This window comes from Panulirus ornatus, chromosome 8 (assembly GCF_036320965.1).
Source record: "Panulirus ornatus isolate Po-2019 chromosome 8, ASM3632096v1, whole genome shotgun sequence".
Lineage (NCBI taxonomy): Eukaryota > Metazoa > Arthropoda > Malacostraca > Decapoda > Palinuridae > Panulirus > Panulirus ornatus.
The window spans coordinates 10,223,197-10,249,358 of NC_092231.1; the positions used below are offsets into that span (position 1 = coordinate 10,223,197).

Below are 26,162 nucleotides of genomic sequence, written 5' to 3' on the forward strand. Positions count from 1 at the left end.
TTCCTCACTCATTCTCTCCATGTGCCCAAACCACTTCAAAACACCCTCTTCTGCTCTCTCAACCACGCTCTTTTTATTTCCACACATCTCTCTTACCCTTACGTTACTCACTCGATCAAACCACCTCACACCACACATTGTCCTCAAACATCTCATTTCCAGCACATCCATCCTCCTGCGCACAACTCTATCCATAGCCCACGCCTCGCAACCATACAACATTGTTGGAACCACTATTCCTTCAAACATACCCATTTTTGCTTTCCGAGATAATGTTCTCGACTTCCACACATTCTTCAAGGCCCCCAGAATTTTCGCCCCCTCTCCCACCCTATGATCCACTTCCGCTTCCATGGTTCCATCCGCTGCCAGATCCACTCCCAGATATCTAAAACACTTCACTTCCTCCAGTTTTTCTCCATTCAATGTGATGATAATGATAGTTATTTTAATCATATTTCTTTTTCTACCTATTGACGCCGTTTCCCAGCTTACAGAGTTAGCGCCTTATCACCAGGAACCTATGCCACAGCCTTAGAGGGGAAAAAATTCATTTGGATCTTTCCTCTGTTCCTTATTTTGGAAAGTTATCTAATAGACAGGGAGGAGGATTTCCAGGCTTCCTCCATTCATAGTGGCTTTCTCCCCTATCCTTAGGATTATAGTGATATATTACTAATTATGATAATAGTAATAAGAATGATAATAATGATGACAATGATAACAATGGTGTATTGAATAGTAAAAGGCATTAGTTGAAAATATACATGGGAGAATGCATATAATATAAACACTGGAACTATGAGAAGGGAATGTAGTTTAATCAGACAGTCATTACACAAATGCAAAGGCGGAGGTCAGGATACATTAATGTCGTTGACATGGGTTAGGACTGGCCTGCTCATGTGGCGGTCATTACCAGCTTGGATGAGCACATGTTGCTTTTGGTGTCGAACTGCAACTCTGGGACGTGGGATGTCAGGTAACGGTGGCGGGTAGTGTGCTGTGGCAGCTTCATTTCTGACTGTCGCTTCCGTTGGTTGGTTGGTTGATTTTCGTTTATAGTCATTTGTTGTTGTTGTTGTGTGTGTGGTTAATGTTCCTTAGTTTGTTAGTCAAGACAGTTTCTGGTTAGCATTGGGTAGCGTAGGGGAGGCGTGAGTTTGCGTGAGCGACTCGTCAGGCCATCATGACACATTGTAACGAGTCACTCGCTTTAAACGAATATTACCCACTTATAATGCACACAGAAGCTGCTCAGGCAGGAACACACACACACACACACACACACACACACACACACACACACACACACACACATACACACACACACACACACACACACACACACACACATATACACACACATACACCAAGTTCATTCAGTGTACAGTGTTTTAACAATGAGGGCGGTGTGTCCACTCAGAGGTGTTAGGTGAACAAGCGGATCCAATCCACCAAACAGATAGAATGCATTTCAAGCTCATAGTGAACAGAAGACGTGTATTTTTAGTTTGTAAGTAGACACTAGGAAAATAGGAGATTGCATTAGACACAGCGTGAGTGAGTGAGTGAGTGAGTGAGTGTGTGTGTGTGTGTGTGTGTGTGTGTGTGTGTGTGTGTGTGTGTGTGTGTGTGTGTGTGTGTGCACTGTCTAGGTTCCGAGTGAGGGAACGTTCGTGTCCGACAGCAGATGGCGAAGTTTTGGTAGACACCAGTCACCAGGAAGCGCTGGTAAAAGTAAGAGGTAATGAGAGGTGTAGCGTTCTTTGTCGTGGCTGGTGATGGTGGGTGGGTCTTGCTACCCCCTCCGTCGCTTACAGCTTCTCCACGCGTCCCGTGCTGACCCGTCCACCACCGGCGTGGGTCTCGGTCCATGCCATCACTCGTCCCGTGCTGACCCGTCCACCACCGCCGGCTGACCCGTCCACCACCGGCGTGGGTCTCGTCCATGCCATCACTCGTCCCGTGCTGACCCGTCCACCACCGCCGTGGGTCTCGGTCCATGCCATCACCCATCCCTTCCTGACCCGTCCACCACCGGCGTGGGTCTCTGTCCATGCCATCACCCGTCCCTTGCTGACCCGTCCACGACCGGCGTGGGTCTCTGTCCATGCCATCACCCGTCCCGTGCTGAACCCGTCCACCACTGGCACGTGTCTCATGCTGACCTTGTTAAGGCCTACGCGTCTCGACGTATCACGTATGGTATTTGGATTAGGTTTGGTTCGCATACATATGGCTTGCTTGGGTAAGGTCGAGGCTATCACATCGGTTATGAAAGGCATTGCATAGTACTTAGGTTTTGTTGTGTTATGTGTGAATCGATTTGATTTTGTGCATTAGAATTTTTATTCATTTTTGATATGTATATGAATTTTGATCGGAATATATATATATATATATATATATATATATATATATATATATATATATATATATATATATATATATATATCTTTTTTCATGACTAAGTAATAGTGTTTTGATGCAAAAAATACAAATGAATTCAAACAGCAGTAGACCAATGGGTTCTTTCAAGGCTGTTTGTGATAGTGGAAGATATCAGAAACCCAGAGATTAGTGTGGTGAAGGTTAGAAGATATACAGATAATTCATAGAGAAATAGCCTGCAAATTGTTCGTGTGACTAAGGAGGCAAAAATAATGTTAAGTCGTAGAATTGAAGCGAATGAGTATTTACCAATCCTATTCCTAAACGTATCTCTAGAATGGCTTTCATCCCCTCTGATTGGCAAATCGTTCTGAATGTTAACAATCCTGTTGAAGAAACGTTACTACGTCTCATTCAAGGTAAAACGTTTTGCCCACGAGTTTGTATCTGTTACTACGCGTGAAATCAGATAAATCAAGTCTTAGGTAACTTGATAGGTCAAGATTATTATTATCAGAGCCTTTGATAACTTTGAATACTGTTGCATCGTAAAGCGCCCCTCGAGATGTGTGTGTGGCACATGACGTGAGGTAGGGCAGGGTTGGTGTGTGACAGGATGAGACATGAGAGGTTTACCCTAAGTCTCCTCTTTTATGCTGCAGTGTTACACATGCCACACTACCCCGCCCGGCCACCATACCCCGGTAAGAGGATTAAGGGTGGGTGACTCCTCCAGACGTATCTGGTGTGGGTGGGCGTGTCGTATGACGCCCTGGTGAGTGCTAGAGAGCATGTTACTGTAGTGTGGTGTATGGTGAGGCTGAAGAGCATGTTACTGTAGTGTGTTGTATGGTGAGGCTGAAGAGCATGTTACTGTAGTGTGGTGTATGGTGAGGCTGAAGAGTATGTTACTGTAGTGTGGTGTATGGTGAGGCTGAAGAGCATGTTACTGTAGTGTGTTGTATGGTGAGGCTGAAGAGCCTGTTACTGTAGTGTGTTGTATGGTGAGGCTGGAGAGCATGTTACTGTAGTGTGGTGTATGGTGAGGCTGGAGAGCCTACTACTTTAGGGTGGTTTATAGCGAGGCCGAGGAGGATATGCAGTGGTGTGGATGGGAGTATTGGTAAGGGCATGGTGTTATGTGGCACCCATATTACTTTAGACGTGTCACCGCCACACGGGGTGTATACAGGACGTTACTTCGTTACCCCGTGTTTATCTGGGTGTCTTTGGACACATTCTTTCCAGCACAGTGATTCAAGAACATCACGTGATGGAAACTTCACACTCGGCAGCACATGTACCCTCTGTGGAGGTGACCAACTGATTACGTATACGTACTACATGAGTGTGCAAATACTTTAATAACCCGTATATTCTGATTGATGGAAAGTTCATCGTGTATAACATCTCTGTTGTGTAGTAGGCAGTGTCTTAGACCTTAATGCATTCACCGGCCGCCCGGGGTCAAGTGCATAGGTTCGAATCCTAGATGCAGCAGTCGGTCCACAGTCAGTCTAGCTGTTTATCCTCCCCTCGATGTTGGTCGATAGTGTGAATACCTGGTGTGTATATATATATATATATATATATATATATATATATATATATATATATATATATATATATATGTATATATATTGTTAATGTGATGGCCTTCATTAGGGTTTCAGTTTGCCATGCCGTGAGAGCATTAAGAAGAATGCAAAAATGGTTTTCTTACCTTACAAATGTTTACAAAATTAATGAGCTCGTGTACATTTAACTTCCTCATGGCGGGTCATAAAGCAAGGCAGATACCTTTTGTTTTTAAGTAGGAGAGTGACGTTCTCATTCTGTGACTTTGTTAAGACGCGCTGCAGAATTTTGTCCTCAAGACTCTGCAGTTGGAGTCTTGTATACGCACAGCGCGTATTTAGAGGCAGCGTCGTCTGAGAAAGAAGTGTGACTGTTGAGCTAGCGAGATGGCCTGCTCCTGCGTATTTGTGGACGCCATTGCGTAGGCTGACTCGGAAGACCCCTCCATACCTGAAGAAGTAGAGGAAAAATTTTCGTGTCTCTGTTGTCGTACACTGTGGCTTGGGCGCGGTCGTCCCATTAGGACGAGACGGGCCATCCAGACTTAAACGTGCGTGTTGGCGCGGGAAAACATGTTGTTGCTGCCTTCCATGACGGATGAGATGGATCTAAAAAGGATGGGCGGGTTGGTGTTCGTGGCACTGTTGGCTGAGGTCTGAACTGCGCTTTCTTATCTCGATGGATAAAGAAAAAAAAAAAAATTCACGGGACTTTCCCTGCGAGTCCGGTATGGTAGGGGAAAAAAAAGAAAAAAAATAATATTTTTTGGCTCATCTTTTAGCCCTTTAAGCGCGACGGTACGACCCTCGGGTATGGCGGCCTGGCCTTTGACCTGACCTTTCAAGGTTTGAAAAAAAAAAAAGAAGGGTCAAGCCATCATACTTCGGAGTTGCACCACCGTCACGTGTACAAGGGTCGTACCTGTCGTGTGCCAGTGGTTGTAACTGTGGTGCTCAGGGTCGTTTCGCCGTGCGCGAGTGTCGTAGCGCCGTGTTGTGAACACGAACTGGCGTGCGGGGTGGCTGTTAGAGTGGACTATTTATATCTGGCGGCGGCGATAGAGCAGCACCTCGAGAGCTCCTCCTCCACGTCCCGGAACACCACCACTCACACACTATCTGAAGGATCGGCCGGCCGGCCAGCGAACACCCCCAGGGCTTAAACCTGACCATATATACTTCATACTTCATTTTCTACAGATGTAAACATTGTTATCTTAAAACGTCCTACCCAGAGGTTGTACCGTCCTGCCCCGTGTGGTGATATAGCGCCTCACTCCGCCAGTGGCTGTGTGTGTGTGTGTGTGTGGTGGATATGACTGCGGCGCGCAGCTCGACCGATCCCGTATGACTCGCTCTCTCGCCATGACTGCCTTCGTCAGTCCTGTCAGAGATTTGTCAGGCCTTATTAGCCTGGCGCGGCGCACAGTCTTCAGCCACCCCGTCCCCATCCCCATTGACGCCAGTATGAAGTTTATCCATAGGGGTGGATGAACAGCTGGATTGACTGTGGACAGACTGCCGCCACCAGAATTCGAACCTGTGCGCACGATCCTGGGCGGGGGCCCCGTGAATGCGTCAGGATCAGAGTCGAGTCCATCCATATACAGACATTATGCGGCCGCGTGTACGTCCGTACGGTAAACTTGGCTTCCTTCCCGAGAGCATCATGCCGCTGCGCGTGTGTTATATTCATCGGTGACAAGAAACTTTCCGTTTTGGTCAGCCGGGTCTTCCTCGTCACTGTTCCAGAAGAGTCGTGGTCGTGTACATTGACGAAGTTTTGATGACCATTTGGCTTAAAAGACCACAGGGGGGGAAATAAAATAGCAACTCACCTTTCCCTTCTTGTTAACCTGCCATAAACTGATTTATTAACAGTTGCAGTTGTTTTTTCCCGCCTGCTTGAGGTTACACCGCGAGTGACATGTCCGCTGAACTCTGCAGAACCTCTGTTGATACCTCTCCTTAACCCTAATGGTCACACACACACACACACACACACACACACACACACACACACACACACACACTTTGTACGCCTTGCGCATGTCCTTTCTCTTATTATTCGTATTGGATATATTGTGCTTCATCGGAGGAGGGAAGTGGCAGTAGGTTTGGTTCTGTGGTGGCAGAACTTGAGTGCGTCCATGTCTCTGGTGAGAGAGTCACGAGGGGAGTGGGGTTAGTAGTAGCGGTTACGGGTGGAGTAACGGTTCGGTTTATGATATTTCGAAACACACGGGAAGTTTCTCTCTCTCTCTCTCTCTCTCTCTCTCTCTCTCTCTCTCTCTCTCTCTCTCTCTCTCTCTCTCTCTCTCCAGCATGCACACCCCTGATGTAACCTGCTTACTGTTACGGCCGGTCTCCAGCACTGCCTCGCCGTTAACACTCTCTCTCTCTCTCTCTCTCTCTCTCTCTCTCTCTCTCTCTCTCTCTCTCAAGGTAAAAACGTCATTTACGAATAGATCTTTCCAGACGTAGGAGGTGAGTACGTATGAATGCATACGTACATACGAGTGTCTTGATAAACAGTGTTTCGACAGATGTGGGTAGATATATATCTACGTAAGTGCACCCTTCGTATAGATACTGTTCAACAGTGTGATTGTAAGGTAGGGCGAGAGCGATAGATAAATGCATACACCAGGATGCTGTAAGGTATATTCTGAAATACACTAGGCATCAGAGAGAATGTAGATACGGACATAGACTTGAATGCATAGGAATGCATAGACTTGACGAAATATAGTGTTATAGCTCGCGACGCTTGGGTTATAGATAGACCAGTAAGGACTACTATAGTGGCCGCTCTCATCCTTCCAACCATCATCCTGTGTAGCTTTTTGCCCTTCAACTCCTGCAGAAGTCGGCGGATCTTCTCCATTTCACGTCTGTGCCGTTGATAAGGTAGAGAGATCTGCTGGCGACATTCCCACATGACTCATACCTGGTTATCCCTTTTTTATCGTGGGCGGTGATATAATTCCACGTTACTCAAAAAGATAGTTAGGGTCAAGCAGAAGTCTCTTGACTATTAAGGTTTCATCGTTCGGCTTCCGTTCCTTATGCTCTCTTGAATGATTATTCTTTCCCCCCTCAGTCATTTTACTGCTGTAAATGTTGATAGTTGGACCTCGTTGGACCTTTTCCTTTTAGATTCTGTCAAGTGTTCTGGTGTTCCCAAGGGTTCTGTCCTGCCTCTCTCTCTATAACATTCCTCCGTCCTTTTTCACCTGTGATCTTTCCAGCATTGATCCCCCCCCTCATCTTTGGACAGCTGACGTAAACTCTTTACGCATCGGCTTTTGTGTGAATACCAGCTTTCCTGATACCCACCGGCATATTCTCTTGCCTAAGGTTCTTCTTGACTTTTTTTTTTTTTTTAGATTCTGTTCGCTATCACACGTCTGTCACTATGCTTAATTCTGATTTACCTTTGATTATTTGTGGAAACGCCACGTCATTAGAATTGTATTTTGCTCTGGTCTCAGGTGTATTGCTCACATATCCCCCAAAAATAGAGGCAGTTCTTCTTTCATCTTCCTTCAAGACTAAGAGTTCCACCGGAGGCGCTTGTTCCGGTCATCACGCCCTATCCTACCTCTCTTACCTTTGAGCAGCGTTTTTTTTTTTTTTTTTTTTTTTTTTTTTTTTTTTTTGCCTCGAGTGTTGTCTCAAGGAGTCAATAACATTGGCCTCTGCATTTGAAAGTTGGCAGTTTGGGTGCCTTTCCTTCCGGTTTGGTCGCGGATCTCCCCAACAGGCCATTCAGTTCCCCATCATCAGGTGTGAACGTTGGCATCTCCAGGGATGGCAGAGTCCCACAACCAGAGAGGGTGCAACACTTCATCAGGTTTTCCCCAAAACTTCTCGCTATTGTCCTTCCGAATTTTAGGGGGCGTGTGCGTGTGTCGCTCTCATCACTTGAGCATTAGGATTGTTGAAGAATCTGTGGAATGAGAGGTTATCTGGGAGGGCGGAAATAGGTATGTGTGAAGGTATAGTAGTTCCAGCAATGTTGTATGGACGCGAGGCATGGTTTATGTGTGAGGATATGCGGGGGATAGTACATCAGTGAGGAGAGGTTGCAAAAGAAATGTAAGTGTCAGAAGGGAAAGACCAAATTGGAAGTGGAAGGATGGAGTGAAAAAGCTTTTGAGTGATTGGGGGGCCTGAACATGCATGAGGGTGGAAGGCATGAACGGGATAGATTGAATTGGAATGATGTGGTATACAGGGATAGACGTTCTGCCACTGTATTGAACCAAGGCGTGTGAAGCGACAGGGGAGAAAGTGTCTGGGGTCTGGTAGTGGATAGGGACCTGTGGTTTCCGTGCATTACACATGATTACAAGGCATTGGATATATATATTCATTTATTTATATATATAAAGTTACCGGCCTTATAGGTCGATAGGTACTGTTAAATTCATATGCCGGCCAGGGTGAAAATTAGATGAAAACGAAAACAATAAAAAAACGAAGAATGCTGTTGTGGTTGGTTCTGAGTGGTTGTGGACAGTTGAGTCGGAGGTGCGTGAGGGTACGCTGTGCCTGACAACGCTCGTAATGGCCGTGTAGCGCGAAAGTTCTGACCAGCGAAAATATATGACGATAGAGCGAGTGCACCATGCGAATGACTGCGGGACAAGTGCGCATGCGCATGTACTGCACATAACGTTTAGAATGGGTTCATGGTGAATATCTGGTGATGTCTTTGAGGGGGTCTTTGTGTACCCACCACAGCCCAAGGTGGGCCCGTGTTGCTGAAATGGGTCGTTGGTCGACCAAAGCTATTGGAAGCCGCATACCTCCGGTCACATGGCCTTTCACAGCCTAACTGATCTAGTGCGTTTTGAAGGTACATATTTGTCCAGTGCACTCTTCAACTTCTCTACCGTGCGTCTCAAAGCTGGCAAGGTAAATGTTTAAAAGGGTCTTGGGCCTGGGATGTTTGAAGTTTAACCTCTTTCTTGTGTATTCGCACTTGTATGTTGCATGTGTAATATTCTGAGCGCCTTCCATGCCTGTCGTGCCAGGAGAATGTTATTTCCAAATGTAAGTTGGGAATTATTATTTCTGGGATTTTCCAGGAATAGATGATGGTATATCTCATCCGCCTGCTGTGCTCCAGAGATTTCTTTATCGTTCCCAGTAAGGTAGTTCTTTTACCACTTTAATATGGGCTTTGACATATCTCTGTACACTAATTCCGCTGTTTCCCCCGTCTTTTAGCTTGATGTTAGAACGCCTTGAGTAATATCATCATCATTAGTTTTCCTCCCTGTGTCTTGAAGGTCCGCAGGATCCAGCCTGTCCTTTTTCTTCACGAGGCAGCCGTTATTTTGTTGTGCTCGCTGAAGTTAGGCCGTTAAACCTTACTACTCCGGGGTTTTCCACATTTAACTTCTTTTATTTTATAGCGCTTGTGCTAGTCCAGTATTCTGTGTTGTTTGCTAACCTAACGATGTTAGATATCTGACGCTTTGCGGCAGGTCACTTAATATCGCACAGGCCACGAATATCGTTGGGCAACGGCCCTCACCGATGTGATGGGAGGTCTACTGTTGGTGCCGCGGGCGGCCAACGTGGCAGTGAAGGCACAAGGAAGAGAATAACGGGCACTGATCAGCCCCACCGCCAGGCAGGCGTGTGTGTCACAGTGTGTCCCTCAATGGGTTTACCCCGTGTTATCCATGGGTGTCTTCTAACCCTACGGCTCAAGGTCTTTCTTTAGTCGACAGAGGCGTTGCAGCCCCACCTACCTAGCCACCACAGACAGCCTGGGTGGTGTGGTTCTTTCTGTAAGTAAGATTGATTTCGAAAAAAAAAAAAATTCATCACAGTGAAATGTGTAAAGTAAAACATGTATATGGAGAAAGTTATAAGCTCAGCATATTATATGATGATGTAGCTGCTAGATAAAGGCTAGGCTCTATGGATTGATGGTGCTTGGGCTTATCTGGAGATGTTAATCATGTGAATTGTAAAGTTTGTGGTCAAATATTTGGACACATACTAGAACACTGTGTCTTAGAATGGGAAAAAAATTAAGCCTTTTAGGGATAGATCTAAACAAACCTTGCAAGAAATGTCACAACACCTTATTGTTAGTAACAAGATACCTGAAGTTTTAAGTTTGTATCCACTTTCATCTAGTCGGTAAAACTCACCATATGAAACTATGCTGTATGTAATGAAGCACCTGTTATGAATTGTAACATCTTATGTTTGTGTAACATCTTATGGTTGTGTGAGCACATAAGCAGCCATCTCTCGGGAGCAAAAACCAAAGTACTACCTACAGAAGAGGGAAAGTTAACCCACATTGCGGCGTAGGGCAAGGGGGTCAAGTTTAAAAATTGAACCTGGGACAGTTTATAAGGCGGACTGCTTTCGACAATGAGAGATTACAGACTAACATCATTGCAAAGGAAGGGTGGCTCCGTCATTGCGAAACGAAAAAAAAAAAAAGTGTAAACACCCGGGATATATGACTTCCCTCTTGTGCCTAGTTTTAATGTAAGTATTGTGGACCAACAAGTGGGAGATGCTCGGAACACACTGGACGGAATTTCTTTCAGTGTCTCGTACTGTACATGAGCCTGCAGGGCCAGAAGGTACCTGGCCACCATAGCCAGAAGTGGGATCGCACCGTTCTACGCTATCAACCCGTTGGTTGTTTAGCGATTTACACGAATGTAGGCTGGTAAGAGCTGGGCCTGTGGTAGAGTGGTGTTGGTGCCCGCGTACTGCAAAGTTCTCGTAGTGGATGGTGTCTGGTGCTGGTGGTAGATAGATAAGTTCTCCTGGCGATGCTGGTGGCGAGAGATGTCGTTGGCTCGTGCTGTTGGAAGTGTTCCCAGAGAGAGAGAGAGAGAGAGAGAGAGAGAGAGAGAGAGAGAGAGAGAGAGAGAGAGAGAGAGAGAGACTGTGTTTGGACGTACATTATTGTCATGTATGATCGTCAGATTTCGTGCTGCTGTGGGTATATCTTCCGTGTCCCCGGCCACTTCTAATCCTCTTGATGAGGACTTAAGGTAGCCTCTACTCTAATTAGGCCTTCGTCAGTAATTACAGAGGGCTGATTAAGATATCCGTGGATGCTATTAACGTCCGGAGAGAGTAGGGTCCGAAATAGATGTTTGTGCAGTGGCGTGAGTGGATGTGGTGGACGAGGGAGGAAGCATTGTTTTGCGTCTGCGGAGGGGGAAGAGACTGTCGTGAGGTGAGTTGGGGTGAAGTTCTGGGGTGTAGGTTGAAGAGATGGATTGGAGGGTTGTCTTGCTAGACTGTGGAAGTTGATAATGAGATGAGGGAAGGGAGGGAGAGATGGATGGGTTTGGATGACATCCTGCATATAACTAATACCTTTATCTTGACGTCTTCATATTAATATATATATATATATATATATATATATATATATATATATATATATATATATATATATATATATATATATATATATATATTTATTTATATGTAATGCACCATTTGTCAGGAAGCACCTTCGAAATGTTGTTAAGTTGAACTGGTCTTGACATCTTGAGCGCCTACAGATGTTACAGAAGTTAGTTAGTTTATGTTGTTGTCACAAACTATTTTGAAATTGTTACTGTGATGTTTAACCTCATCCCGAGATAATTTTCTTTTCTGAGACCTCACACTGTGCCATAAGATATTCATTTTTCTTGCGCTTGAGTTATTCGATACCTGATGAAGTCTTCGGTGGTGTCTTTTATCCCTTACAACCTGGGCTAGTAGGCCCTGGCTGTTGAGCTGGGTCATCGGTCGACCAAGCTGTTGAAGCCGTAACCCTCAGGCCCACATTACCCCCACAGCCTGGCTGGTCCCACTAAGGTCTTGTGGCACACTTAAATTTTTCCAGTGTGCGTCCCACAGTCTTTCTGATGATAGCGGGGAAAGCTTTGAAGATTCATGGGTCCCAGATGATATTTTTTTTTTTTTTTTATTGTCGCACCTTGGGATTTCAGAGGTAAGAGATTTACACAAAGACTTCCGTACTTGTCGTGCCAGTAGGATGTTCTTGCTTCCCATATGTTCATGTGACGTCCAGAGATTTTTACACAGCCCATATTAATGTGGTGAAAGGTACTAGATTACTGGGAACGGTGTACTCCTTAGAGCTCAGACGAGAGAGGTATATCATCTTATGTACATGTCTGGAAACTCCGAGAAGATATGGTCCCCAACTTATATTCGAGAATTCGACCTTAGTGTCACGATAGGCACAGAGGACTTTGTGAATTATTACTTCTGAAATCAGAAAGTGCGATATGCAGAAAGGATAACACCTTAAAACTTTCGGGACCCAAGACTCATCAACACCTTGTCGTCTCCCTTCAGAAACATGCTATACACTCACGATAAGAGAAGTTAAAGAGTGCACTAGACAAGTATCCACAAAGTGTACCAGAGTAGCCAGGTTGTAGGGGGATTACGTGGGCCCAGCCCGGGCTGTAGGGGGTAGAAAAGACCCCCGAGAACTTCACCATACATTCACCCTTCTCGGTGATTGCCTCCATCCCTCACAAACGATGTCTTAGTCCAACTTCACTTAGGTCCTAACCCAACCAGACGGTTCAGAGGAAATTCCTGTCGTGCTCATGCGGAACCATTACCATTTCGTATGTTTATTATACTATGAATGTGATGTTTTGATTATAATCACCAACGATACGATGTAAACCTTTTTCTGCAGTCCGCAATTTAGTTACCTTCAGTTTTCCCCCTTCTGTATAATGTCTCTGTTTTTCCTCCCACAGACACACGTCTTCCGATTATTTTCATGTATGAACTTGTGGGAAAAAATTAACATGTTGCCTAGTTTGTAAATACATACGATCATAGACTTTGATGGTGTAGCAGTTAATGGTATAGAACACATTTTTTTTGAAACGAGAGATTTGAACTGAAAAATATAGAAAAGTGTACCCTCCAATTCCATTTCTCGTTCTCTATAAATGTAAGCAATCTTTCGTTTTCTGTCATATCTCGAAAGAACATATTCGTGTTTAATACAGAAAAGGCACTGAAACCTTACATGAAATAATACAGGAATATAACAGTTTAATGGTTAGACTACCTCCTGTATAATGCATCATACATATTACTGTTGAAAATATGTGTATGATTCATAACCACGGAACGTGTATTCATTTCATGTATCGGTTTCCCTCATAATTTAAAAGCTTGTCGAGATAATTTTCTAAGGAAAAGAGAACATAGATATCGATGATAATAGTGATGATAAAAAGGACGCGTCCTTTGATTGTTCCTCTGTATAACAATTACAGTGATTAAAGCCGGAAGTTTCAGTATCACCTTCAATACTCCACACCATACTCATTTCCCCCTCCTCCTCTTTCCCTATGAAGTAGTATCAGTGCTTCCTTACATCAGGCAGTGAACCACTGTTACGGTGTGTACTGAGTGAGACAAATTATGAGTGGTACTTTCAGCCAGACAAATTATGAGTGGTACTTAGGCGTAAAGCCTGGCGCATATCCAGGATTGAAGTGGAGGGGAATTGAGGCGAACTATGAACTCTTGAAGATAAAGGAGAGCTCAAAACATAAGTGGTGTGTACAAACACATTGTATTTTAGATTTTTTTTATATATAATTCGATGCTGAATTAAATCGCATTTTTTTTTTTACGAGATCAACTACTGTTGTGGAGTGAAAATTGATTTATATTTGACATTACACGGCTGATAGCAATAATCAAAGGAGTTTTGTATAACAAATCAGATTAATGTTTTTTATTATATATAAAAAAGGTATGATAAACGTACGTTAGTATTTTAGGAAAATGCTAAACAGACCCATATGTTTCACTAGTCAATGGTGAAATCAGTGAAATAGTTACATGTACCTACTGTTACATTTGTTTCTTGTCGAGGACCAAAAAAAACAAAAATGTTAGAATTATCCATAGAACATATGTCGTTATTGTCATGCTTATTGTAAACTCCTCAATTCAAGAGGTAAGAGGGGGGGTGTGGAAATGTCACTCCCTCTCTTGGATACGCCCGTACATAACAGGCACCCGGCTACACCATATGAGAGGAGCAACCAGGTACTATATGTAGCCTGGCCCCATACCCACCTGCTTATCCTCAAACATCATCGAGAGCCATACGTAAACTGAGGTGTACCCCCTTCCCTCCCCCACCCACGGCACGCCTCACCCTCCAACACATTACTTTGATCCATTACCCCCTCCAACCTTCCTCCCTGCTTTCCTCACGCTCAACCCTCCCCCTTCCCCCAGTCACTACATCTTTTCTTTCCGATTACACACTTTCTGTTCCACACTACGCCTGTCCCATCGCAACTTAACATCTCTCCCCACGCAAGCCTTTCCCAGTCACCGTCTTTCCATCTTTTCTCCCCAACTTTACTCATCCATCGGCCTAGGCTGTCTACTCCCTGTCCTCCTTAATGCTGCGTTCGTGAGCGCACCTGTGTGCCTGCCTTTTCTCTCTCTCACGCTGAGGAAGAAAATACACCCGAGGCATCCGCGAGGGTAAGACAGTCTTGGTCGTGATCATGGCCGGCGTTACGTAACGTTAAGAAGGCTGCGGTTCCACCTGCCTCCAGTCCACACCGCGGAAGCCTTTGAAACGCCCCGGCAGTCTTACACCCATCTAGACCGTGGTTAGATCTGTCATTCAGATGGCCGTGTGGTGACGATCATCTCTTTTACGTTATGGAAATTTTGCTCATTTTGGGGTGGACGTTAGAGTGTGTATTACATGTGGTTCTCTTCCTACATATTATCGAATTAGTTAATGGTTGGTTGGTCCTGGTCTTTTGTGAGGTGTAAAGATTGTCATTCATCCATGTATACTTCCAGAATTTAGGATACAGTAGCTTGCGACTTTAGGTAGGGCACGGGGACAAAAATGTCGGTATGGCACTCTATGGAGTACTCATCCACTCGGAGCCAGGATCTGAATTTTATATTTACTCAGGCCTTGACGGTCGCTCTAGCGCTTCAGCCTAGCGTCGTTATATTTCAAGGAGCGCATTATGTCTGTACGCACTGGTGTAGGTAGTCTTAGCGTGTTCTGACTCACGGGCCAGCTCTTTTTTTTTTTTTTTTGCAAACCTTAATTTTAACGTATTAAGAAATTAATCTTTTTCTGATTTTAGTGGTCTTGAGTGACTTCATTGAACAAGAAGGTACTACCTTTGAGCACGGCCATACGCCTCCTTTCCTTGGTCTAACCGTTACGGTTCGCTCCATCGTCATGAGCTTAACCTATGACTGTGTAATTACGTAATTTGCTCAAGATAAGACTCGAAAAAAGTCTCCCTCGCATTACCAGCCATTTTCGCATTTATTTTTAATGGTAACGCATTCCAAGACTTAAGGAGTAAGGTATTAGCCGTGTAATTATGACAGTCACGCATCGCAGGAGGATATACTTGCGTTTTATAAAGCAAGTAAGGATTTGCATCAGAAGTCGTACGTTGTGTCTGTAAAAGGAGACGGCTGTAATGTGATTCGCGGAATGGTAGTTCGAGGAGTGTATTGTGGTGGTAGCGTTTACAGTAATAGGGTAAACGGATCCAACAGAAATAATATTTTTCTGGTACACAACAACATGGGTTTTGTTATTTATGAAGGGAATTTATAAGAGCAGGTTTGGCAACTCCAAAGTATTGAACACACATTCACACACACGCACATGTTACGTAATCCAATCATTGTTGCTCAACTGTTGTAAACTTCTCTTACCATGTTAATCTGTGGAATTATTCATTCTGTTGCTCTTTTCTCTCACTCGAGCTGCATCTCGTCTTGACACAACTTCCTCAATAAACTCAGACAGCATATCTCAGTGGGTACACAAAATCTTGTTTATGCCTCCAAGACTCACTTTCTACCCATCTGTCTATTGAAAACTCCTCACAACTCTCGTCTCTCATTTTTTCTCTAATTACACCCCTTGACACAGTGAACATACTTGGTATTACTGTAACACCCACTCTTTCTTGGAGATCCCACTTTATAGGAATAGCTAAGTCTGCCTCTTATAAACTGGGTGACCTGTTTAGATGTCGAGACTTGCTCTCTTCTTAACAATGGCTCCGTTTATACAAGGGATTTATTCATCCTTGTACTGAGTATACTGCTCTCACATTTGGAATGGTTCTAGCTGTGCATCCTTACTTTGACAGCGTTGAGTCGAAATATAAACTGTCAAAGGCTAACTTCCAAACTTGACTCCCTTGCCCTACCCGTAATGTTGGTTCTCTCTCTCTCTCTCTCTCTCTCTCTCTCTCTCTCTCTCTCTCTCTCTCTCTCTCTCTCTCTCTCTCTCTCTCTCTCTCTCTCTCTCTCTCTTCTGTAGGTATTACTTTGGTTTTTGCTCCCTAGAGCTAGCTGCTTGTGTACCCCCACCACTAACTAGCTAGACCACGCGATACTCGGTAAGCTGCTGTGTCAAGCAATTATTGTGTGGCCATCGGCATCTCAAGGGGGGAACTGAGTTGATATATGCCTCTCTCTCTCTCTACACATCGAATCTCTGGAACTTTCTACCTTCTCATGTCTTTCCCAATAACTATGACCTGGCACATTTCAAAAGACAGATTTTTCACTTTCTCAAAAATTCGTAAATACTTTCCCTTGTCTTTTTTTCCGCTGTATAATTCTCTTCATATTTCAGTTAAGGCCCGGCCTTGATGTAGATTTTTGTCTGTGACTGGAGCCTTCAACACAAAAAAATAACACTTCTTAGTAACCTCTAATGTATTTCAGTCATCTCTGCGCTCTGTATCCTCTTGCGTCACCGCCCGCAGGATGGGTAAGAATGCACATTAAAATAGCCGCTCTTACGGTAGAAATCAATCAGATCACACACACATACATACACACATGTATAGAGAAATGCTTCCCGAATGAGGTCACTGCAACTTAAGAAGCATTAAGAGCTAAAGGAGAATAATAGAGAAGTTCTAGAAGACACACTAATGGTGATACGAGAATTTGGAGAGTTATGTGAAAGACTAAAGATGTGATAGAACTATCAAAGGACATAACATGAAATTTAAGCAAGAAACTTGTTAAAGATGATGTGAGGAAGTGGTATGAGTGGTGGATGAATGGAATAGAATTGATATGACATATTAATTGCAGACACCATACTTATATTTTAGAAAGTTGTATGACTGGACAAGAGTGTTTACATAAAAAAAATCGTGGGTTGAGGTAGACCACGTAAAGTGTAGAGGATCATCTTTAAATCAGTGGGCTGAAAGATTATGTTAACACCAGCACCCATTTTTGGTTTTGCTTGTTAGTGTGGGCATCCACTTTAGTTGAGAATATTCAAGAAGTGAGGCATCAAAAGTGTAAAACTTCCTCCCCATACAGCACAAGTAGGTTAGTACTAGGGGAGCATGGAGTATCTGGTCTTAAGATTAAAACCTGAAGGTGTAAAAGAGTTTTCGATTGGTTGGTATAACGGCATTAACGCCTTAATTGACCCCAGCAGTTTACATGTCTGTAACCCAATAATAGTTTAATGGGACTTTGTAGTGTAGTGGTTAGATTTTTGGCACTGAGTCAGCACGGACCGGCATGGGCATGAATTTTGATAATTTAAGTGCAGTCTGGGGAGTGGAGGAATTACAGGCATGTTGGGGGTGACTTAAGCCCATTCTGTGGAACACACGAGTGGCAAGTGTCGGGTTGATAATTCAGGTACTGTACAGCTTATGGAGTGGAAGGATGAAAGTTATTCTAGGATGATGATTCAAATACAGTTGGTAGTGGAAGGGTGAAAGGCATTTTAGGGAGATGATTCGTGTGTAATGTAGGGAATCGATTGGTGGGAAGCATGGTTGGGTGATGATTCAGGCACAATTGGGAGTGAGAGGTGGCAGGCATGTTAGGTTGATTCAAATAATAGTCTGTGTAGTGGAAGGGTGGCAGTCGTGATTGGGGTGATGATTCAGGTGCAGATCCCTGGCCATGGCAGCTGGTAGGAGGAGCTGCCGCTCTGTGGCACTGAAAATGGATGTTGCCACCGATCAGCCTCTTACTTTAGAGCCATGTGCATCCATATGCATGCTACTGACCTTATGCCACTCCTCACATTGGACAGCAGTATGTGATGCTGGTTGTGGTTGTGTACTATCAAGGGAGAAATTACCGATGTAAGAGACAGCATGAGTGTAGGTAAAGGTCATGTGCAACAAACATCCTAGCTTTCACAAGATAGTGAGCTCTTCCTTGAATGAAAGATAAGGCTGGGAGCATTATTTGTGTCTGGACTGCCCAAAAACATTTCACAGTGTATTGCATGGGAGTATGGTGAAGAAACTGGATCACTAGTCAGGAATAGTGGGGAAACTCCTTCAATGGATAGATTATCCCAGTGGAAGGGAACATAGGACACATGTCAAAGGAGCCACTACTCAGGAATAATGTGGACACTCCTTGAGTCGATAGATTATCTTTGTGGAAGGGAACAGTGGATAGATTATCTCAGTGGAAGGGAACAATGGATAGATCATCTCAGTGGAAAGGAACAGTGAATAGATTTTCTCAGTTGAAGGGAACATAGGACACATATCACAGGAGCCTTCTCTAAATGGGTTAAGGTGACCAGCAGGGTGTTTCAGGGTTTTGTTCTGGGACTAGTACTCTTCTTGATATATGTAAATGGCTTGCCTAAAAATACCTCCTACCTGACTATATTTGCAGATGATGCGAAAGCCATGAGAGAAGTGAAAAGTAGGGAGGATTACATCAATGTACAAAGGGACTTCAACAGACTCCAAAGTTGGTCTGATACATGGTTGATGGATTTCAACACAATCAGATGTAAAGTAATGAGGATGGGACAAGTGAAAGAAGGCCAGAGTATGATTATTATCTAGCAGGGAGTAATCTTAAGGGTTTTTTGTGTATGTGAAGGACTCGAGAGTTGACATTACCCCTAACCTGTCAGTGGAGTCCCACACTTAAGAGAATAGTTAAGGAGACAAATTATTTGCAGGCTAATAACAGAATAGTTTTCAAATATATTGATAAGAAAATGATTAGCAATCTGTAGCAATCTGTTCATCCCATACATAAGGCAAAAAAAAAAATAATAAGCTTGAGTTTGCTCATTGAACCAAAAGAAGCACAGAGAGCTAATAGAGAAGATTCAAAGGGGGCAGCAAAGATAGTACAGCAAAAATCTAAAGGCACTAAATTTCCTAACCTCAAAAGAGAAAACAGTAGGGTTGGCCTGGTCACGTTTAAGTTTTTAAAACAGATCACTGATGTGGCCAGTGAACAGTCAGTTCTTTGAGAGATGTAGGAATAGAGCAACCAGAGAAATCAAGCCGTAAACTTGTTTTAAAGAATTCAAAGACCAACTATTATAGTACAGGCAACTCAAACAGAACTACAGTATGTATGGTTCACAGAGCAATGTTTTGCAGTAGCAATGTCTGGAAATGAAATTAGTTTCGTAGAACAAGCTTTCACAATGGTACAAAATTGACTTTCTTTTCAAATATTTTTTCAATTGAATGTGAAGCATTTAAGTATATTGTAAAGATTTGAGTTATAATGCCTCTTATAATGATACCAAAGCAAAAATCAAAGCAAAATATCATTAGAATCTTATCATATTGCAGCCACTGATAGTCACCTTAAAAGGAACACCGTATTCTTAATGTGCCACAAATGTGAGATATACCAAACATGAAAACGTTAAGATAGGTAGTATAATGGCCAAATACATCATGAAACATAAGTATTACTTCTGATATGAATAAACTTACTTTGGAAGGCTTGACAAACCATGCACTTCACCCTAATCCCACTCTGCCACCACCTACCTCAATTCCTGATCACTAGCTTTCTCTGTAAGAGTCATTGAAATCCTGGTTATTAACTTGTGAAATGACAACAGTTGCTGAATTGGAGACTCATTTACATCATCATGCAGCGTATTATATTGATAGTAAGTTGTTTCATGTATAATCTGTACATGAGAAAATGTATAGAAAATGAAGAAATTTTTGGAATGGAATTTATCCCATTAATAATTTGGGTTTCATTTACTAATACAATGACATTCCGTTAGAATGACAAATTGCCAGGAAAGTAACTCCATCATACTGCTAGTTTAGGAGCATCTGTATACAGTAAAACATCTGTTATCTGTAATTTGAGACATCGTAATGTACAGAGCAATAGATGTTTTACAGTTCTGGTTAGCAACTCTTGAATATCTGAAAAAAATTGAAAAAATTAGAAAAAATATTTAAAGATGTATCATATTGTGCATACACTGTGCCGCAGCGATCAGTGCACTCACTACCCGGTGTTATGTGGCTCTGATTATTGTTTACAATCTCCCATGTACTTTCCAGAGATGTTCTTATTTTTTAATTTTGTGGGCTCTTGATTACTATTGTGAAAAACATCCCTCTTTGAGAATTATTAGCACTTGCCTATTAGCTCCTTTGAAGCCATTTGTTTCTTGCATGAAGAGCAAGAGGAAACATTTCATGCCTCAAAAAGGTGGGGTTGTGCAAGTGGCTGACCATGGGCGTGTGCAAGGTGGCATTTATGAAGGACTTCACCTTCAGCTATTTATGAAATCACTAAGCAGAAGAAAATCAATGAATTTAGAATGGCTGACTGGCTTTCATATATTAGTTTTTTTTTTTTTGTATAATGATTACAGATAGGAGAAATATTTTAAGGTGTGTGTGGTTAGAAAGTACACCAAAACTTTGGTAAGGGTTAGCAGGTGGAGTAAGCACGAGTCCTGATTGGAGCACGCCACGTTCCCACCAGTGGGTCAGTCTCACAGCTACCATTGTTGTGTGTGGATTTGTGTTGCTTCTGGAATTTGGATATACTTGTTAATATGATTTCCATATGACCCACAGTGTTTGTTACTGTATCCAGCAACATCTCCTACCCTAGAACCATTACTTAAACAGAAAGAACTTCAGAAACAAAGCTAGAAATATTATAACACAGTGATGCTGGTGAGGGAGTATCAATGAGGTAGAAAGCATGCCAAAACTTTAGTGAGGGTTATTGGGTGGAGTAAGTGTAGGTCTTGGGAGGAGCATTGTTGTGTGTGGATTTGTGCTACTTCTGGAATTTGGATGTACTTGTTAATATGATTTCCATATGACCCACAGTGTTTGTTACTGTATCCAGCAACATCTTCTACCCTAGAACCATTACTTAAACAGAGAGAACCTCAGAAACAAAGCTAGAAATATTACAACACAATGATGCTGGTGAGGGAGTATCAGTGAGGTAGAAAGTGTGCCAAAACTTCAGTGAGGGTTATTGGGTGAAGTGTAGGTCTTGGGAGGAGCATGCCATGTTCCTGCCTATGGGTTAGTCACACAGTTACAACTGCTGTGTGCGGATCTGTGCTACTTGTGTGATCTGAACATATGGGCTTATGTGATTTTCCTGCAACCCAGTGTGTTTTGTGTTTGTTAGTATGGCATCCAAATGTCCATGAACGCTTATGTAAAGAAGGCTTGTAGCCGAGCCAGAACCATTTCAAGCAAGTAAAAGATGGTTAGATAATTGGACATCAGAAGCTATATAACGTGAATGAAGGTAATGGTAGAAACCGCCAGTGCTGACCATAAAGCTGCTGCACACATCCCATTTTCCTCTAAGTTTTTTGGTTTGCCATGTGCTATTTCACTTTGTCATAGGATTTCACAAAACCTAACCCCTGCACAAAGTAAGGACTGGGCAATTTCTGAATTGCTTATTATATCTTGAATAATGAATTACAAGATTTTTGTAATCTGAAATGGATGATTCCCCAAGCATTTTGCATAACAGATGTGTTACCATACAATGATAACAATGAAGGAATGCTCAGAATAATATATGAAGCTGCAAAACCCCCACTTCTCACAGCAGGTGAATTTTGAATAATGGTTGATTTTCAATGGTACATGATGGGAAGAGCAACTGTAGGGAGGAAGTCTTTAGTCATATTGATATTATATAATCCTCAAAAAAAATTGTAGTGATCTGTAACAAATATACAATAACAAGGAATGAACATTCTGGATAGTTCCTGAAGCTGTAAAAAACCCACTTTAGATATTATGAATTTCTGTTATAAAGACAGTCTGGATGGAGAATGAATTATATATAAGATATATATTACTGAATCAGGGCATGTGAAGCGTCTGGGGTAAACCATGGAAAGGTCTTCGGGGCCTTGGTGTGGATAGGGAGCTGTGGTGTGGTTTCGGTGCATTACACAAGACAGCTAGAGACTGATTGTGAACGAATGTGGCCTTTTTTGTCTTTTCCTGGCACTACCTTGCTGAAGTGGGGTGTAGCGATGCTGTTTCCTGTGGGGCAGGGTATCGCCAGGAATGGATGAAGGCAAGCAAGTTTGAATATGTACATTCATATATATGTATATGTCTGTGTGTGTGTGTGTATGTATATGTTGATATGTATGTGTATGTATATAGGCGTTTATGTATATATGTGTATATGAGTGGATGGGCCATTCTTTGTCAGTTTCCTGGCACTACCTCGATGACACAGGAAACAGCGATTATGTATGATAAATATATGAATAAGAAATATATTACTATTATTACTTGTATCATTATTATTATTCTCTTGAAATGTTATTTGAAAGTCTGGCAGTATGTTTGAGAAATCTATGCTATGATTTTTGCTTTGTACTGTATTGGTTACAAGCTTAAAAAGGACATGTATTAGAAAGTAGCATTTACTTATGTGTTTAGACTTCCTTTATTTCACAGCTTTTCACAGACCTTGATTTTTTTTCCAGATTGTCCCCAGTGTCCTCAAGACCAGAGAACTGTGGACCAGGTCATTCTTGGTCATCAGTCAGCAGTCACTCTGACAAATACAACTCTGAAAGGATGCCAGTAACCATGCACCCAGAGCACCACACTGAGAACAGTCGTCGTCGAGGTAAAAAAGAAATTTTTTCCTTATTTTTTTACTTTAACCATTTTGTTAGACAGTTTTTCCCCATATCATAGGTTATGAAAATACAAAAATCTTGAACATGCATTTGTCATAATTACCAAATCCCAAGTACTGTACATTATTTACTCCTGAGTGGTGTTTGAACTTTTTATGAAGATCATGGTTTGTACATTACTCCATTACCTCAGGCAAACCTCAGTATGACGATCCTTTCTTATGCAGACAACCTCACATTCACATCACAAAACCCTAGCACCTCAGGAGCATCATCAGACTTGCAGCACTGCATTACTATAACAGTGGCTCACCCAGAATAGAGTATCTGCATCTCTACAGAAGTCTTTAAACACATTTAACCCCAGACTGACACAAATATTGCTCACACCCTCCAATCACCATGAATGGACAATCTCTCCCATGGAACAAAATAACAACCATTCCAGGCATCACATACAACACATGAATTCACTCTCCACACCAGTAAATGAATACAAATGTAAAACACAAAATAAATGCCCCAGAACTCTAACTGGCACTAGCTTTAAACAAGAAAAGGAAATCCAAAACATCTCACACATACACATATGATTCGTCTGCTTCCATTTAGATTATGCCTCTCTTGCCTGGTCTTTCAAAAGCAAATATAACAAAGCTGCAAACCAAACAAAATAATGCACTCAAAACAATCATTGGCTGCCTGAGAGCCACAAACACTCAACACCATTACTATGAAATAAAGATCCTCCCAGTGCAGTCTTACCTTAACATACATTTAGGCATGAATGTTCTTTGTAGTGATAGATGATCTCCAGAGCATAAAGCAGGAGAGTGTGTAGTGATGGATGATCTCCAGAGCATAAGCAGGAGAGTGAGTATCATGTTTGTTTAGGGAGTGCAGTTTCTTATTGGTGTTGAATTGGAGTTTTTTAAGACCAAGTAGGGGGTTGGTTGATTAGTGCTTGTCAGGTTATTTTAGTGTGCATGTGTTCTGTTTATTGGGGTTTCGGGAGCTGTGAGTAGAGGTTTAATGAAGTGTGAGGCAAGAGTAGGATTTTAATTTGTACTTTAAGGTTGGTAGTTAGTTATAGATTGGTGTGGGTGGGAGGGGTTTAGTGCTGTTGCATAGGATTGAGTGCCAAGTATGCTGAAGTGGAACTGTATCAGGGGATCTTTGTTTCATTTTGAAGTTGTTGAGTGTTTGTGGGTGCTAGGTAGCTGGTGATAGGTAATAGTTCTGCATATGGTTTGCAATTTAACCCCTGTTGCTTTTGAGAGGTTAGAAAACCAGGCTGGTGAGGAATAGTTTAAAGTTGATGGATGAATTGTGTGTTTAGGTTATTGAGGAGTTCTCATACAAATCTGGTGCCAATTAGTGTCCTGAGGGCATTTAGTTAGTGTGATTCCTTTGTGTTGATGGTATTGAAACTTGGAGTGAATGTCAATTGTGTGTCATATGTGGTCTAGAATGGTTGTAGTTTTGTTTAGTAGGAGTGACTGTTCATTCAGCATGACTGGAGAACGTAAGCAATACTCATGTTTATCTGAGGTTAAATAAGTGATTAAAGACATCTTTGGAGATGCAGACATTCTGCTCTTCATGAGTTATTGTTCCAGTTGTATAATGTAGTGCTTCATGTTTGATGTTGCCACTGCGATGTCAGGGTGTTGTGGTGTGATTGTGAGATCATCTGCATGTGAAAGGAACTTTATGTAAGTATATCTCCCACACCAATAAGGTAGCACCAGAAACAGACAAAGAAATTACCTTATTTGCTTACGTCTATCCCCTATGTGTGGCTAGTCCCCACAGACCTTTCTGTGGTTTCTTTCATGTGCTTCCTATTCCTTTGTTCAACCAGTTGACAGCATGTCTTTCCCTGTGTACCACATTACTATTTTGCTCTGTACTTTGTATGCTTTGCATCCTCCTGTCCGTTCAGGCCTCAAACCTTCAAAATATCTTTCACTTTAACCTTCCACCTCGTTCTGGGTTCCTTCCTTTTCCTTGTTCCCATATGCTTCTGACACAGATACCTTCTTATTCATCATTTCTTCATTCATTTCCTTAAGTTGAAATAATTTCAGCACACTTTTCAGTTGTCTCTTACACATCTTACTATGATATCTTTCCTGTACCCTATCATTTTTCAATTAAACCTCTGCGTGATGCATATTGTCCTTAGATGTTTCATTAGTAGCACATCCACCCACTTTACATTTTTACTTAAGGTCCACTCCCTGCATATGTGCATCACCATTGGAACTACTGACCCATCAATTATACCTCACTTTGCCTTTAATAACTTGGGGAATGGGATATTCAGTAAGTGGAGTAAGAATGGTGAACAGCTTGTGGAGTTGTGTGATGTAAATGGACTGATGATTGGGAATACCTGGTTTAAGAAGAGGGACATACCATATATACTTGGGTAACCTGTGATCCAAAGAAATTTTGGACAAAATATCCTTCATTTATCATGTATCTTGCATAACAGTATATCTTAGTTTTTCAAAGGCACAAGAATGTTTTACTTAAACACATCAATTTACAATTTTATTTTTTTTTTGTTTTTGTTTTTTACAGTAGTTAATAGGCCAATATCCAAGACTTTTCTTGAGGATGGTGAGTGTCATTTAGTAGAATTAGCAACTTGATGCTCATGGTGTGTAAGTGGCAGTGGTATAGATCTGAGATTTTGGGTGAGAGCTGCAATAATGCTTGGGAAGAGATGATTTTTTTTTTCTCACATGGTTTGTTGATTTGGATCAACTTGCATGTGAATACTCCATTCATCTCTCCTATTTTGACCCTTATATGTGATGCTGAATAATGAAAGATTTATCCACTCATTCCTGTACCCTAAACTGCAGTTTGTGCTCACTAGTTAGTTAATCTTGCATTAGTTCATTTATCCATACAGAGATCCAAGATTTTGATTTTTGTTAATGTAAGGAAAATTGTTTGTGTGGGATGTCTTAGGATAGATAAACATTACTGCTATATCATACTGTTAAAATCATAACTGTGAAAGTGCTTAGAAGTATTGTTAAGAGCCCTAACAATGTCAGTGAGCTTGTAATGCTTAGTGATGTTCATTAAATCCCCATTAGAGTATGTTAACAAGTACTGCTTTGTCATGTTGCTAAATGCCCTTTTATTTCATGTTTTGGGAA

General features: G+C 42.2%; 1 protein-coding gene across 1 annotated transcript in view; it reads left to right on the forward strand.

Moving 5' to 3' along the window:
* LOC139749829 (uncharacterized) overlaps positions 1-26,162 on the forward strand; it is a 57,278-nt gene that overhangs the window by 665 nt on the left and 30,451 nt on the right. Inside the window, exon 2 of the mRNA XM_071664125.1 lies at positions 22,825-22,970. Coding sequence (XP_071520226.1) covers positions 22,825-22,970 — 146 coding nt within the window. The remainder of the gene's footprint in view (positions 1-22,824; positions 22,971-26,162) is intronic.